The sequence below is a fragment of the Peromyscus maniculatus genome, chromosome 1 (assembly GCF_049852395.1).
Source record: "Peromyscus maniculatus bairdii isolate BWxNUB_F1_BW_parent chromosome 1, HU_Pman_BW_mat_3.1, whole genome shotgun sequence".
In the NCBI taxonomy this organism is placed as follows: domain Eukaryota; kingdom Metazoa; phylum Chordata; class Mammalia; order Rodentia; family Cricetidae; genus Peromyscus; species Peromyscus maniculatus.
In genome coordinates this window covers 201,298,289-201,316,512 of record NC_134852.1, presented here as the reverse complement: position 1 = coordinate 201,316,512, position 18,224 = coordinate 201,298,289, and the positions used below count along the sequence as shown (strand labels likewise).

General features: G+C 40.4%; 1 protein-coding gene across 1 annotated transcript in view; it reads right to left on the bottom strand.

Moving 5' to 3' along the window:
- Sorcs3 (sortilin related VPS10 domain containing receptor 3) overlaps positions 1-18,224 on the bottom strand; it is a 627,324-nt gene that overhangs the window by 155,802 nt on the left and 453,298 nt on the right. The window contains exon 7 of the mRNA XM_006983301.4: positions 8,776-8,894. Within this exon, the coding sequence (XP_006983363.1) occupies positions 8,776-8,894 (119 nt within the window). The remainder of the gene's footprint in view (positions 1-8,775; positions 8,895-18,224) is intronic.

The window sequence follows — 18,224 nt, the reverse complement described above, 5'->3', positions numbered from 1 at the left end:
TCAGGCATCATCTATGAGTTTAAACCCTGGAGAAGTGACTTTGTCAGTTGGCTAGTTTTCTTCTACTGAGGCATCTATATTCATAGAACAAAAAGGAATCTTCATTGCCCTTGTAAACGTTTAGAAACAGGTCTTGGTCACCAAAACAATCTCACCCTCTCCATAAATAAAATTTGTCCTGATCCTTATTTCAGTTTTCAAATTTATACTCTCACAAATGACCAGAAACCAGAAACAAAGTTTTAGAAATTACTTGAGGTAGTTTTTCATTATTTTAAAATGCACACTCAAAAAATAATTAAAAATAGCTGAAAAATAAAATAAAGAAAATGAAGCTATCAAAATGTCCTATGGTAGAGTCAGATGTGGCAGCAAACATCTGTAATTCCAACACTCAGAAGGCTGAGGTGGGAGAGAATAGTGAGTTCAAGGCCAACCTAGGCTATATAGCAAGATTCTGTCTTACAACAAACAACAATAAAGAAGAAAGAGATGGAAAAGCATGAGGGATGTTGGGAGCTGCTAGGGTTGAAATCAGATTACTTCTGAGATTTTTAGGAACTAGAAAGAATGGTAAGCCACATTATCTGTATTTGATGAAAGAAAGTAGAAGGTTCTTATCTCCAACAAGTACAAAGAGCCTTGGGTAGAGAGGTCCTGGCACACAGGTCCTGAGTCTCTACCGAAGCACCTGTTGTCCTCCCTGTGTGGTGCTTTTTCTCCTCCACCTTCACCTGTACTCCCAGCCTCCCCCACCCCCAGGAATCTCCACTGGCACTCATCCAGGACAGGGTGAAGAGTTCTTCACTTAGCCAAGAGCAACATGTGTTTCCTACTAATGCAGCTTTCATCACATTGCATTATAATTGTTAAGCTGTCCATGCTCTCCACTGGGCCGAATGTATTTTAATATATTTAAATGAATGAATAGAAAGGAGCACTGAATAACACATTGGGCAATTCCTGGACAGTGGTTTTATAAAAAATGCAAAGGCGCTCTACACACAGACATCTCTTATGCAGTGAGCAATTGCCAATTACCTTAAGTTGTCTTATATTGTTAGCTGCAGAAACAAGATCTCCTTGCTTGGAAAAGATAACTAACTACACGCCCTGAAAATAAGAACCTGGCTTATCTCCTCAGTTCAGTTCAGTCCAGTAAACACTTATTGAGTACCAGTCACTATTCGAAGTGCAGGAGAAACAAGGATGAATAAGATGTAGTCAGATCCTCATAGTTTACAGACCTGACTGGAAGATACAATAGAAACAGGTAACAAGGCAGCTGTGGAGCTTGATCCAATCCAGACTGAGAATACCAGGGAAGCTCAAGAAAGTGCTGCCTACTGCTAAATCTTAATGGCTGAGTTTGTCTCCCAGAGAGGCATCCCAAGCATAAAGAAAATACAGGAAACACATGGGTGGTGAGAAGCGTCATGATGTGTGCATAGAGACTAAAAAGCTCCATGTTTATTGGAGGGTTAATTAAAGCAAGGGAGGTAGTATTTGGGAAGTAAAAGTGAGGAGTTATTCTGAGGCTGATTCATCGGAGGGCCCTGACTGTGGAGGTTCTTTGCAGACAATGCTAAGGAATTGGATTTTACCCTGCAGGTGATTAACAGCCACTGAGTCTGGGGACATTGATTTTTATTTTAAATAAAGGACTTTGGAAGGAGTTTGTGAAGGCACTAGGGGTTTGGTGTGCTGATCTGAGAGCAAAGAAACCAGTTAGTAAACTATAGAAACACTTCAGAAACACATGATAAGGATTTATAAATGGTTTTAAATAGCCAAGTAATTATAATGCTCCCCTTTCTCCTCATAAATCATCTTACAGCAGCAAGCCAAACAAGAAAGAGCAATGCAAACTCCACACTTAATGAAAATTTAACCATGAAATACAATATATGTGGGAAGGAAGCCATATGAATTGTGTTCCAGAAGGTTCTGCCTTATAAGAAAAACTGCTTAGAGAAAAAATTAGTTGAATCGCACAGAACCGAGAATGAAGTAAGACTCCTGATAAACAGAAATGGGACCCTGATCTTTCATAAGATAAAACTCCTAGATTTTTGGTATTTTGTGGCCTAAGGGACTCAGGTAATTAAAAATAGGCAATAGTTAAAAATATAAAGACACAGGGCTGAAGAGATGGATCCGTTGTTAAGATTACTGGCTGCTCTTCCAGAGAACCAGGATTTGATTCCCAGCAACCCCTATAGCCATGGGGTTTACAATCATCCTTAATTCTAGTTCTAGGGCATCCTAAACATTTTTCTGGCCTCCATGGACACTAGGCACACAAGTGGTACACAGATATACATGCAGGCAAAAATGCCCATACATATAAAATATTAAAAATAAAAAAGAATATGATGTTGCACAAATCCTAAGTGGTCTTATAATAAAAACCCAGAGCCAGATATTAGGGTAAATGCTGAAAGATCAAGGAAACAAGCCCCAGCCACTTCTCACCTCACCAACACCTCAGCCGAAAAGAGGAGATCCTGTCTCCACAAATACTCAGAATGAATATCTCTGAGTCCTCATCCAAAAGGGCCTAATTCCTGTCTCCTCCCGCCTTATATTCCTTTCTCTGCCCAGCATATTACTTTCTGTCTCAACCTTCCTAGTGCTGGGATTAAAGGTATGTGACTCCCAAGTACTGAGATTAAAAGTGTGTGATCCTAGTGCTGGAATTAAAGGTGTGTGCCACCACTGCCTGACCTCTATGGCTAACTCTGTAGCTGGCTCTGTCCTCTGATCTTCAGGTAAGTTTTATTAGAGTACAACAAAATATCACCACATTATGAAAATAAAAATAAATGGTATAAGAATGATGAACTGGTTCAATAACACAAAAGAGAGAAAGAGACGGGAAAAAGAAATATTATGAATATTAAAAAAATGATTATTCCATGAAGCAAACAAATTGTAGCCACATTTCTATAATTATGAACCACCTGTATGACAGCTAAAAAATTGGTTCAGCAGTTAAGAGCACTGGCTGCCCTTACCTGGCAGCTCCATTTGATCCTGAGAACATACATGGTAGATCACAGCCACCTGTAACTCCAGTTACAAGGGAGTCAATATCCTCTGCAGGTGTGTGTGTGTGTGTGTGTGTGTGTGTGTGTGTGTGTGTGTGTGTGTGTGTGTATTTAACCATCTGCATGGGATTGCATGAGTTAGTTCACTCAGTAAAATGCTTTCCTTTTGAACAGAAGACATGAATTTGATCCCTCAGAACACAAGTAAAGAAAAAAATCTGGGCATGGGTATGAAATGTAATTCTAGAACAGGGGAGGTGGAGACAGGTGGATCATTGGCTTAAAATTAAGATAGATGGAACCTGAACCTGAGGAATGATATCTGAAGTTGTTCTCTGATCTCCAAACACATATGCACACATCTATATTTTCATAAACATGTATACCTGCACACATATGTACATAAGTACACACACACACACACACACAAACATACACCACTAACCTTTATAATTATTAGGTCACTTCAGTGAGAGAAGGGTTTTAAAGAGAAGTACAAGAGGCAAGGGAAAACACAACGAGGGGGAGGAGGGCAATTGTTACTGTTAGCATTGGTGGAAGGAGGAAAAGTTAAAATATAATCTGGCTAAATTCAAAAAAGAAGCTCAACCACTGGTTGAGGACAAGTAGACAGAACGATCCTGTAAACTACTAAATACTGATTCAAGCACAGCGTGAAGCCGTTTTATCTCATTTTGCTCAAATTGGGGGCAGGATGAAAGGCTGTCTTCATTCTGGAAGTTCTGTCTCACACATCTGGGTCCTCTAGAAACAGAGTCCAAACCATGAAACTTAAGTAAAAATGTGTCTTTCAAGATATCTTAAAGCGGCTTTTAAGATAATAAAAATGAAGGAGAAATTGAATCATTTGAATGAAAGAGACACATTCCCAGGGATAAAACAGGATGATGACCACAAGGCATACACGAGCATGTAACTGGTTCACAAATACGATGAAAAATTCCAGGGGGTGGAGATAACAAAATAAACAAAGCAACTCCCCTCTCCCTAAATGAGAGCCAGGAAAACCAAAACAAGATATCTCAAAGAAGAGAATCTCAGATTGCTCTGACCCAGCCATAGTCAGGCATTCATTCAATAAAAGCCAAGTTTGCAGAGAAAGAGATCAACACATGCATTGTAGACCCTGAGAAAGCAACACTCAAACACACAAGGGAATATTGGTGAAATTATTAAGGCCACTCCATGTAGTTAAAAGGGAGGTTTATTTAGTGGCATAACTTACAAATGAAGGGATAGGTAGGTTACAGGGTCAGGGGACGACGTAGCACAGTCCGGCAGTATTCTCTGGAGAACTCTGCTCGGTCTACCTCTAGCGTCCAGGGTCCGGGAACCAAGAGAGGGTGGCGTTTCTGGATCTTGGGTCTTTACAGCCCTCTTTTGGTCCCGCCTTGTAGGCGTGACAGTTACCAAAGCCTCAATGGGGGTTGAAACTTCCAGATCAAAGCTGGAATGGCTGGCTACCCACTACAAGGGAAGGTAAGAGTAGTCCCACATCCAAGAATTACTTGTCCTCAAGAGTCCATCAAAGAACAAACCAGACAAGTGAGAGCTAAATAGGGAGCTTCCCCTAAAACCTGATTGGGACACCTACACAACCAAGATCAAGCAGGAACAGTGGGACACGCAGAACATGCATGTGCTAAATGACTCACTTGGCCACTGTTGATTGGAAAGTGAACAAGGTGAGAAGCCACTACACACCCCATTTCACACTTCATCCACAGTGCATCACAAAATATACAAGTCTACCAAAGTCACATACTAAGACAGCAAGACAAACACTAGAAACTCCTGTATCCATCTTAAAGTGAGTGGTGGAATAATTAATGAGAAGAGGGAAAAGAGAAATGCACACCACCGCTCACTGGGTTTATCATCATTCACAAGAAGAAATCAATAGCCATTGTCCCAAAATAGAAGGTTGGGTATTCTGTAAATAGCTATATTCCTAAAGTATGCAGTTAAAATTAAAATTAAAATATTCAGTTCTATGAAAGGAACAGATGGGAAATTAAGGAAGGCAGACCATAATAATGAGAGTTTTAAGTTGCCATAACTACACCCTGAGCACACAGTGGCACGTAAGGCTTATGTGGCATTTCTAAAGAGACGAGTGGCAGAACTCCTATGGCAGGGGAAGAGCTGATTAAGTTCCAGTGGAAAACCACTTGACACATGGACTACTCTGTGTGGAGCCTGACTGTAGACTATTGGTATTGTTATATAATTTCAATTTTGAATAGTTGATAACTTCAAGTAATAGTACTTAACCTGTGGTTATTTAGTGATTAAAGAAATTCACTTTTTTTTTCACGTTCATGGCCATTTGCCTTATAAGCAAAAATGAATCAGTCAATAAAGCACCCTACCACCTTTGTGACATTGTCTTTCAACTCTTAGTTGTGGTCTTATTGTCTGGTTCCTTCTCATCTTCCTGAATGTAAATGGTGTGCTCTAGGGACCAATGATTGGATATTTTCTCTTTTCTTAATCATTCAATATTTTGTGATTTCCAAGTATTATCACATATAGTATACAACCTTCCAATTTGTCTATTCAGCCATGATAACCCCACTGCTCCTCTTAAAGAATCTGAGCCCTGCTGCATGCATGGTTCAAGGAAGCCAGGCCCTACACACTTAGCTGTATGTTTCCTATCACTCTGTCCCTGGTCAAGTCATCAAGTCTTAGGTAAAACAGCAATAGCAAAATACCCCAACATCCAGTTCCTGGTTTATTTTTAGCCATAGCATCCACCATCTTGTGACACATTTTATAAAGAAATAAGCTTATAATAGTAGAAGATAAAAGGCATAGTAAATGTTCATAGAACACAACTGTTCTAGTATCATTGTGACGCTTTACAGAGGTTGTTATATAACACAGTGCTAATGCAACCCAAGAAATAGGCGCTACAATTAACTTTTTTTTTTAATAGAAAAGGTAAATGAAGCTCATTTCAAAGTCACACAGATAAGTGGGGCAAACCAGAGCCTGAGAAACTGTGGTGCCCTAAACCAACGCCCATGTTACTCACCATATCCCATGACAGCTTATCTCATCTCATCTTTCCATCTCCCTCCCTCCTCCCCCACCCCTCTCTGTGTGTATGTGTTTCTTACAAAAATTAATTCTACTAATTCAAGAAATTTCTGTATTCCTTGTCCTAGCCCCAGCAGCTAGAGGAGAGACCACACATGTACCTAACAATTAATTAAACCTGTGAAAACCTGCAGCTCACCTATTTTAAGCAAAGTTAAAAGATTCATGCTAATTAATTAAAAAGTCTTTGCTTATAGAATAATAAAAAATAGTTTTAGGATTTTTTTTTTATTTTTTGTAAAACTGTGTATCTAACTGAAGAGTTAAGAATACATTATGAAACACATTGGGCAGAAGAATATCTAAACACTCTAAATTTGAAGGCATGTTTCCAAAAATAGTTCAGCCACATTCATCATTAAGAAAAGGACAGTCAGTTTGGTAAATTCATAAATCACCTCATGCTCCCATGTTTAAAATTTTTCAGCAAAGATAAAGAAAAAAACAATCACCTTATATGGGGACCATGGCAACTAGAGTGGGATGAAAGTAAACATTCAAACCATGGATGCAGCTAACAGATGTTGAATCCTTCAGTTTAGCAAGAGTGAGCACGATACTAGTTTATGCCCCAAATGGGTTGGTACTGAGTGTGTCATCAGCTGTGTCAGGCACAAGCTGATCTTGTGTTTCTGACACACAGCACCCACCCTGGTGTGTGGAGAAAGCCATTTACCCCAGGCATCTACAGCACATGACGGAGGTCGTGGCTCCATGACCTAAAGGCATCAGGATGTGGAGACAGTACTGAAACCCACAGGAGTGCTCAGGCAGTAAGTCCTGGGAGCAAAAGGCATCAGGTCAAGGGCAAGAATCTGAGGAATATCAAGAGTAGTGACTGTTTCCAGGTTAGGACCTGCCTCCACTGAATCTACCAGGCTGAGCTGAATCCCCAGGAGAGTCCTTGCCCTGGAGGATATGTGAATGGGGGGTGGGCTGGGGGGAGGGAAGGGGTGGGAGGCAGAAGGAGGAAGGACATGGGAATCTGTGGCTGATATGTAAATTAAATTAAATTATAAAATTAAAAAATAATAAAAAAGAAAAACCAAAAAAGAAAAAAAAAAAAGACAGAGAGACTCCTCCAGCAAGGACTGGCCCGCTGAGCCTCATTGCCTCCTCTCCAAATCCTGACGCACAAACCACAGCCCAAATAAAATTGGTGGTGTCAATTCCAAAGGTGGCAGGTACAGCAAAAAAGAACACACACACACACACACACACACACACACACACACACACACACAAGAGTAGTGGCTAGCACTGCATATTTTGCAGGGTTTGTGTTCAGTAAACACCAATGAATGAGACAATGAGAAGCTGTTGATATCCTGTGACTTTGAGAATCAATCCTGAGATGCTGACTTCCACTCTCTCTTCCAGGTTGATTTGGCGTGGCAGCTACTTCTCCTGGGTTTCCATCAACACAGCAAATATTCACTTGCATTGAAACTTTGCAGGGCCAACGGTGAGAGACATAAGAATTTAAAATACCATTCTTCCTTCCAGAGTGTAAAATTTGATTTGGAAAGGAGAGGAATTTGTCCACATTTGGCAAGGCATAACTCTAATAAGCCCTGGGCTAGAGAAACATAATCTGGAGCTCTAAGGTGCACTGAAGCCAGGGTACACACTCACAGAGGAGATGCCATTGATCTGGACTGAAAGGCTAAGGAACAGGCAGAGAAGCTCTTTCAGGAGCAAATGTAGGGCTGTGTCAAAGTTCAAGATTCCTTTGGGAAGCCATCTGCCAAACAACTGAGACTAAACAATGGAAAAGTAGGTTGGAAAACTGAAGGTTGTCATCAAATGTCGTTTGATAAATCAATCAATCTATCTATCTATCTATCTATCTATCTATCTATCTATCTGTCTATCATCTATCTATTGAATGATCTATCTATCTGTCATCTACCACTTACCTTCATCTACCATTTACCTTCCTATATCTGTCTCTCTCTTCCTTTAGAGTGTTGCCTTTTACTTTTCCACATTTTCCCTCCATTTTGTATCTCCTTGAACTACAAAGTAGACACTGCAAAACTCAACATAAAAATTTTAGTTTCCTCTACTAGTCGATTTCTTGTTGGAAAAGACTTGAGAGTTGGACATTCTGAAAAGCATTAAGCTCTGGAAGGGGAAGGGACAATTTAGTAAGTTTTAGACTTTTCCAGAAAGCAAAATCTGGTGATGTCTAATTCACTGCAGGATTTCACTTCCACGTTAGACAAGCCACTTTAGACAGAAATAGAACATGGCTTTGATAAATTACTTAAAGTCAAAGTCCATTAGACATTTGACTTTTAATAACCTCAAACCCCAGCCTAACCATCTCAAGACAGCTCTGTTATCGTGAAGTGGCAATCCAACTGAAGAATTCCCTGGGTAAGTAAAATCCCCAGGACAGAACACTGACCCAGAAAACCTTCACAGTGCAGCAGAAGTCTGGAGTCTCCCTAGTGTCTGGAACCAAGGAGTGAGTGAAGGACAGTGTCTTTGTTCCACACCTTCGCATTCTCGGGAAAGACACCCTTGTTTCCTAGCAGGCAGCCAACCTCACTTTGTCTCCCTTCCTACCATCAGCTGCACTGGCAACACTCACCTGAATGAAGATATACTCATCCTGGACAACCAGAGAGCTGATGTCAATGGAGCGGGCAAAGGGGCCACTCCGAGTTGTCTCAGCACATTCCTGGATCCTGCAGGTGAGGTAGTGGGCATCTGAAAAGAAAGGCAGGGTGGCATTTAGCAGCAGGGTAAGTGACCATCCAAGGCCCCAGCAGCACACAAAGATGGACATTATTGGGAATCACAGACTAATATTTTTTTTTTAAATAATAATGAGATTTTACTTTCTTGTACAAAGAATTTGATGTCACTACCCCCAAAATGGGGGTAATACCTAAGTTAGTCAAGAGAGTGGGGAAGGGGTTAATCCCATCTACTACTAATAAAAGAATAAACTCACTTAACTTTTGGAAGAACACATTTGAAGAAGCTATCAGAAATTTACGTGCACATGTTTTATACCACCAATTTTAATTCAAGGAACATTTCTACAAAAAGACACATATATTTTCACAAAGAGGTAAGGCGGGAATATTCATTGTGACATTATTCACAGCAATGAAAAACTGAAAATAGGCTAAACGTTCATGAATTAAGGAACATTTGAATGAGCTAAGATATAATACATGACAGTCTCATGCTGTTATTGAAAGATTTGTGCTGTGGGATGTTAATGTATGTCCTGTGGGAGCCCTTCTTGGGTTCCTTGTGGTGTTACCCAGCAGGTTTGCATAGAGGATGATTAGGACCATGGGCCTGAGTGCAGGTGTCTGAGATGGTCTGCACTTGGCTGTACTGGGGAATGGTCTGTATGTCAAGTTGCTCTGATTGGTCAATAAATAAAACCTGATTGGTCGTGGCTAGGCAGGAGGTATGGGCAGGACTAACAGAGAGGAGAGATAAAAGAGCAAGAAGGCAGAAGGAGACGCTGCCAGCCACCCGCCAGGACAAACAGCATGTGAAGATGCTGGTGAGCCACGAGCCGCGTGGCAAGGTATAGATTTGTAGAAATGCGTTACTTTAAGATATAGGAACAGTTAACAGGAGGCCTGCCACGGCCATACAGTTTGTAAGCAATATAAGTCTCTGTGTTTGCTTGGTTGGGTCTGAGCGGCTGTGGGACTGGCGGGTGACAGAGATTTGTCCTGACTGTGGGCAAGGCAGGAAAACTCTAGCTACAGATTTGCTAGCTACATATGTGTCAACAGACTTCATCCATATGCATTGTTTTACCATGTTTTAAATGTGTGTTTCCCATCATGTACAAGTATGGCCTAGTTTATGACTTAAAATATGTCTTTAGGTACATAGGCTTGTGCCATAATTATACAGAGTAATGATCTCAAGGCCTCTTATAAAGATTAGATATGATTACTTTGGAATTGGGATGGAGTTAAGATATTATATAATATTGTAGTGTTGTCTGTGATTTTTGCATAATATACATCTTTATTATGTTTGCAACAAGAATACTTTCACTTACTATTAACATGAAGCTTGTATAACTATTTGCAAAAAAAAATCTACATTTATAGTAACAATTATAGCTGAACAATCAAACAATCTCTGACTCTTAAGTGCATCAACCCCTGATGACAGTTATCCAACAAAACAGTGTTTTCAATTTCTTTCTCCCTCAAAAAAGCTACAAGTGTGTCTCTGTGAAGAAATCAACCTGTAAATTGCCTTAAATATAGTTACTGTTCATTTTATGGGATTCTAAAATAAATGGTCAAAATGAAAAGTAGTTTGCTTTAAAACTATACATGGAGAATCATTTTTTCTTCATACTTAATTTCCCTTTAAAGTTAAAATAACAAAGAAAGTTTGTGGGTTGTTGTTGATGATGATGATGATTATCAACAATCCATAAGCATAGCTCTGGCCTGGCAGTTCAGGCCTATAATCTCAAATAGTCAGGAGGCTGAGGCAGGCAGATCACAAGTTCAAGGCTGCCCCAGGCTTTAATGAGACCCTTTCTCAAAATAATTGGCTCTAGTTCATTATAGGCAAGCTGGCATGAGAACTTCTGGATTTCTAAGTAATGCTGTCTGTTTATTTTTAAGGTGAAATATTCTGATTTTAATTTTTTATGCGCAATTTAAATTTCAAATGTAGTACAGGACAACTGTGTGGCTAAACAAACAAGACCACAGTCTACATGAGACCCAAGAGTGACTTTCTTCCCACCTGTGCCCTCTCAGTTATTCCTGTCCACCTCATGAGGGAGACAGACGTTTCGAAGCCCCTGACCCTGACCATGCAGTAAGATCGGTTTTCCAGTACTTTTGGGTGGGCATTGAGTGTCTCCCCTCCTTTGCGATCATTAGTAGATGAAGCCAAGGGCGGCCTGGCTTCCCTCTTCCTGCTGAGAGGAAAGGAGAAGACAGGGATCCCAGGCTGTGCTTTGAGCACAGGGGCAGCTCACCAGGGACATTCGTGGATATGTACCAGCTTACTAATTTGCTCCTTGAATAAAGCACCAAAATACAGCAAAAGGCCGCAGTAAACGTGTGTAAAGAAATCACAAATGCCGACATGACAACCTGTGTCCTTGACAGCCAGTGTCTCAGGAAGCTCTTCACACTGGTAATCAAAGGTGCATGTGGGAGGGACACTGGCTTATAGTCATGCAAAGGCTCATTCTTTCTTGGCTATTGACTATGCTTTTTGCATTTGAACACTCTGAAAGAAGAATCAAGTCTTTTCAAGGCCACCCCAAACAAAATCAACACCTACCCAAACCTTGGCCCGTGACAAGGGGGAGACAGTGCCAAATGCATCCTACTTCTTGGCTCTGGCTCTGCTTGCCACTGTGCGGCATGGGATGACAGGTTCAATTTAACAGGACACAAGCACTAAAATGAGTTGCTGAAATCCACTTAACATTCAGGGACCTTGTAGTCTTTAGCCAGACTCATGTACTGGAAGTCTCAATGCTTTGATTTTCCAAAACTCAAAGATACAATAATGAGCACCATTGTACCCACTGCCTAATGAGAACTCAGTCGTGGGAGAATGGTGAATTATCAGGCAGTCTTGACTACCAATCAGAAATAACTGAGGGTCACATGAAGACCTTTGGGGGTCAAGGATGAGCAGGAAATACCACTTGTCTTAGACTCCACATTCCTAACGGATCTCAAGTTGGAAGTATAGTGATAGTCTTCCCAAATGAGGGTAAATATGACTATATGTAAAAGTTCTATAATGAAACCCAGAAGGGTATTTATCATATACAATGAAATCCCCACACAAGCTTTTAATAACCTGACCTTGTTTGATTGTTTGTTTTTAGTAACACCAGGTACCAGACACAGGAAGAGACTCAGATTGATGGATCACCATGTGACACTTGAGGGCAAGGCAGTTCAAATCCTGGGCTTGCTTTGTATTAATTACCCTTGACTGAGTAAGAGCATATCTCATCTGGGAGTGGTCAACAATGTAAGATTGTTACCAGGATTCACTATATCATGTATTAAAATGCTGAGCATATTGTAGAATACTTTTTTTTAAATTAAAATTTTTAAAAGTATAATGCCAGTTATACTTTTACTGGAAAGAAAAATGAAAGGAGTTTAGTTATGCACATCCCTCGTACACTCCACTAGTAACAAAGAACAGTCTGCTTCACTGTCAGGGAAGAAATGTGTGTGTTAATACTAAAGTCATATCCTGAGTTTATATTACTATGGACACCCTTTAAGTGCCAGGTATATGCAAAAAAGAAAAATGGATGCCTTAGATGGAAAAAATAAAGGAGAAAAAAAGAGGGACATGGCTTTTGAGGTTAGACTGTGGATGGGAAAGTATGCCATATAAAGAGGGAATCCTAGGAAACTCAATAACTTCACCTGGACTTGAATGTAGGCAATGCCTCTGACCCACACTGCCAAACTGCATGCTGGGTAACTGACTGAATGTCACCATTATTATTAAGATTGAATTTTCTGTTCTTTATTTGAAACATCCCCAAGTGGAAAAACAAAACAAAACAACAGCAATCTCATTTAGATACCCCTATGAGAAAACCAGGTAGTGATTTTCCAAATGGTGAATGCCGATGACTAATATGTTTCTAAATGGAAAACATCTTTGTCGTGCATTTCTAAGAGCTGATGTGGTGACTGCATTTACAAAACTAAAAGTCACAGTCAAATAATGTGTCTTCTGTACCATGAACAGAAGGATCTGCTTGGTACCTCCAGAATATCTGGTCCAATTTCCAAGGAGGTATGTATTGTAGCAGGATGTCTAGGGAAGGCCCCTCCTATGCCAGGTTGGACCAGTCTCCAAGCATCCTCACCTACAGCACAGGAGTTTCTCATGGTGTGAAGGGCTGCCTTAGATGGGTTCACTCATTTCTTTTGTATCCGACCAAGGTACACAGGGAAGCTGCAGGCGTCAGACACTCATTGCTATTCTGGGACACAGAAAACACTAGTTCCTTTTCTCAAGTGATTCCCAGGCCAATGACAGAGGCAGCATATTCACAAATGAATGCAACCCGGATTTGCACACAAGCATCCCGGAATTTGGTCAGAGAGAAAGTCTAACACCCTCCAGAGCCTCATTTCTTTCCAAGGGGGCTGCATTCCTGCCAGAAGCTCTGCAGGGCTCAGGGAGACAGCTTTTAACTTTCTGAATTCAGCAAGGTGAGCTTCCCATCTGTACCGACAAATGCCACAGTAAAGTCTAGGTCGGGCTTTCCAGGCTTTCTCAAAAGAGTTACCTCCTTATACCAGCAGAACCATGGCTGTAAGCATCTTTTTCTCTTTGGCTGGCTTTATAAAAACCCGCAGTAAGTGGTACTTAAACAGAATTGAATTCTATTAAAAGCCTATACATTTTTGTTATGTTGAATTATATAGTGGCTTGTGATTACACTTTGCCTTTGAGATTACTAAATATTCAAACTTCCTAGACATCAGGCCTCTTGCCACCTCAGAGAAAAGAACTTTCCATGATTCGCTCAACTTCTATCCCTCTGGGTAATATACATATTGTCAGAAGTTGAAAAAGTGAATTAAAATTTTGAACAAAAAGCAAATTCAGCTCTTCAGGTCTGTTCTTGAGAAATACCCAAGAGCTGTTTATTTTAAATAACAACATTACTCTCAAATGCAAACACATAAAAAGAAGCAGATTCAAGGGGACTCTGGAAACTTCTTTAGCTTCTCTAATCCTATTTGTTGTGGACTGGAAAGTGGAGCTAACCTACTTACAGGAAGTGCAAATCAAAGGACGTGACATTGATGGAAAGGCCTAATTTAACATGGGAGGCACAGTGGATACTAAAACCAAACAAAAACAGGTAGTTCCCACCGCTTGTGTTGGTCTTAAGACTTTCAAGCTTTAGTGAAACTTCTAATACAGGAAAATTCCAGCAATCTCTGCCTCTGTATGGCACAGGGAACAAGCTAGCAAAGTTACAGGCATTCAAACATCATGGCAGTCTTGACTGACTTAATTGAAAGCTGTTTCTAATTCTAATTGAGTAATCTATCTCTGGATATGATGTTGCATGATGGTGGAGGTAGTGCTGATTGATGATGGTGGTGCTGATGATGGTTGTGGTGATGAGGATTGAGGAGGTGATGGTGGTAGTGATCATGGTGATAACAATGACAAGAACAGCATTTTGAGGTGCTCATTCTCAGTTGGCCAATATTTTAGGATCATGTGCTTTAATTTATTTAAATCTTGCAATAATATGCAATAATACATTAAGGAGCAGTAATCCTGAATACATCATTATCACCACCTCCAAGTTATTAAATGTCTTTACTAAGTTGCCAGTTAATTGACAGATTTCCCTGTGTTCCACATCTGAGACCTTAGGCAAATAGCAGAACTGGGGTCTGAACCCAGGTAACTTTGATAAGAATCTGTGATCCTAAATACTAGGTATTTGGAACACAGAAGGAAAATGAGAACCTAAATTCCAGTTTAGACCCAGACATGTTATCATATGTTGACAACTTAGAAAATGATGCTGAGAAGTGATTCTTTTTTTCTTTATTAAGAAATTTTTTATTCATTTTACATACCAATCATAGATCTCCCTCTCATCCCTCCTCCCACTTCCCCCAAGCCTTTCTTCCCCACCCACATCCCCTCCCATGGGGGTCAGCAAAGCCTGGAACATTCAGTTGAAGCAGGGCCAAGCCCCTCCCCCTGCATCAAGGCTGTGAAAGGTTTCCCACCATAGGTAATGGGCTCCAAAAAGCCAGTTCATGCACCAGGGATAGATCCTGATCCCTCTGCCAGGGGCCCCTCAAACAGACCAAGCTACACAACAATGACATCATGAAATTTGTAGGCTAGATGGAACTAGAAAATATTATCCTGAGTGAGGTAACCCAGACTCAGAAAAACAAACATGAGCCTTTATCCAAGTAACTGATAGAAGCAGATGCAGAGGCCCACAGCCAAGCACCAGGCCAAGCTCCAGGAGTCCAGTCGAAGAGAGGGAAGAGGGATTCTATGTGCAAGGGGCATCAAGATCATGATGGAGAAATCTACAGAGACAACCAACCCAAGCTAGTAAAAATTTATGAACTTTAGACCAAAAGCTGTGGAGCCTGCATGGAACTGGACTAAGCACTCTGTATAAGCAAAAAACAATTCTTAAAAACATCTTAAAGATAATTCTGAAGTATTTTTAAACAAAGAAAACCCTGTGCCCCCAATATAAAGTGAAGTTTCACTGTACCCACTCTAATTAAAGCAAAGGCCCTTGATCTGCATCTCCAGTAACTAAGCTCCCTCTGCCCTTCATTTTAGCTTCTGAATTTCTAGAGAGTGATGCAGCTCTAAGCACAGGTATTTTAAGAGTCAGTGATCTATGATCCAAGGGTTTAAAGTTTAGTCTGATGGACTAATAATCTGACATTGAGCTCAGCCCATTTCATTGCTTATGTTTGCATGGGATGCTGTTAAGAAGTACTGGGATAAAAATTCCTACCTCTACTTCTCCCCCATGTCTCCTTCCAGGCACAAGTCAAAGACTTCCTTTCCTCCCTCTTCCTGGCTGCTATACAAATGGAAGTCTTTTAGATAGGCACATTGGAACGGTAGCCCAACTGCCTCACTCAGTGTCCCCACTGAGCTGGAAGAAGCCAGATAGGTCATCACCCAATTCCATAATATCAGCTAGGATTACTTCTTCAGATGGGTGAATGTAAGAGTATCATAAAGGCCCATTAAGAAAAACTTCCTTCTGCTCAAGAGAATAGAATCTCTGGCCTGGGTGAGACCTAACAGTCCAGTTGGTCCAGGTCAATCAGGCCAAGGAACCACACTTAGGAAAGCAGGATCACCTTAAGCCACACTAAATGTATGGGCAGAATCATTTTGTGTTTAATGGGAGTCTGTACTTTTGCCTGCCAGAATCCCAGCCCCCAGTGTAGTCCGTATGAGCCACTGTGAGGTCTAGCTGGGCCTGCCCACCTTGCTGAGGCCTGTAGCAGAAAGGCACAACATTCCCTTCTTTCTGTCTCTTTTCTATTTAGATGCTGGCCAGAATCTGAGTATGTTTTTTCTGATATTTTGGGTGTCCTTACTTTTGCTCTAAAGCCTCCCTTCCTCCCCAACATGTGGCTGCCTAAAGTCCACGCTGGCTTAAACAGCATAGCATTTTTCCTCTCTACTTCCTTTCTCCACCTCCAGGCAGCTGCCGAGATTTATAGCTTGCCTGCCCCAGGAATTTTACTTTTAAATACTAAAATTGCCCTTGTGCTTAAAAATAAAATAGCATTGGGCTTTACAATGACTTATGAGATATTGGATAATGAGGCTTAATAATGGCATGGGAACAAGAGATGGTGGTATGTGTGGTTAAAGTGTGGATTCTAGAAATTTCAGGAACGGGAAGACAGTTAAAAATATTTGACAGTGTCCTGACAAAACCCCTTCCTGGCTTTACCTGGAAATTATCAGTGAGGAAGAGTTCAGTATGACATGAAGCCACCTGTGTCATTGATGAGCTTGTTGTTTGCAGAACTAAATTCTGCCTAGCAGTCAATTTTGCTCAACAATAAAATCTTTCTTAACAAATTGATTAAAAACATATAAAGCAATAGATGAGGTATTACAAAAAGGCCAAAATCTCTGTCCAAGGTCAACTAATTTCTAAATGGGGCAGAAAGCACATCCAGCTTTTCTTAATGTGATATACTCTGGATGATATAGCAGGTCAAAGCAGGACATGCTCACAAGCTTTGTTCATTTCATGGGTTCTACAATGCTCCTCTGCTATTTACTCAACCCAGAACCTTCTGGGGTGAACAGGAAATAGATAATACTCTGTTTCAGAGGACAATGCAGAGAAATTAGGATTCTTTTCCCACTGTTCTCACAGCATAAAGGTGGTAGAACCCTGGATCCAACTCACAGGCAGGTGCTTGTCCTGTTGTGTTTCAATTAGATTGTTTGCATCTGTTTCCAACCTACAAGGTTTTATGTATTAGAATAAAATATATTTTCATCTAAGTTGACTTTATTTTTCCTTTGAAAATATAGCATTATAATATGATAAATTCTGGAAAGTTAGTATTATAGTTTTTAGAAAGGCTTTTTCAGATTTATTGTTTTTATTTTGTGTGTGTGTGTGTTTGTGTTGAATACCCATGGAAGCCAGAAGAGGGCATTTGATCCCTTGGAACGGCATTACATAGTTATGAGCTGTCATATGGGTGTTGGGAATCCAAATCTGGCCCTCTGGAAGAGCAGCCAGTGTTCATAACCACTCAACCATCTCTCTAGCCTCAAATGTTACAATTGTTAAAACAATTAGCTTGACACAAATTCTACATGAGATGTATACAGCCAGACATGTTACAAAGAAGTTGTAGTTTGTCTATCTCGATCTTTTTCAAGTCCTGTGAATATAACTATATGTCCTGTGATTTCATGAGTATAGTCGCCATGTACTGAATACAATATTTCAAAACACTCTTTCCTATCCTTCAGTTCCTACATTCCTTTTGCTTCCCCTTCCATGGTATGGCTGGGGAGTACACAAAGCTCCACTCCTTATTGAGGAGTCACTAGCAGTTTATAGATGCTTGGCCAAGGGAATCATTCTGTTTGGGGGTATGGTCACTTGTAGATCTCCCATGTTCCAGTGGACAGTTCCATGCATATATATACATACATATATATATACACATATATGTACATATATACCTATATATGCAGCATTAAATTGACTTAGTTACAAAAAATGAGAAAAGAAGAAAGCATGAAGTTGGAAGGGAAATATGTTGGGTGGGACCTAGGAGGAGCTCAAGAGGGAACTGGGAGATAGATATGATATTACATTGTATACTTGTATAAAATTCTCGACAAATAAATTAAGAAAAATGCCAAAGGTATATACTTGAACTCTTGGGGTTCCATTGTTAGAACAGAACCTCTTGTTCACACAGATAATATAATACTTTAACCACTGTATCTTCATGGTCAAGAACAAAGCCT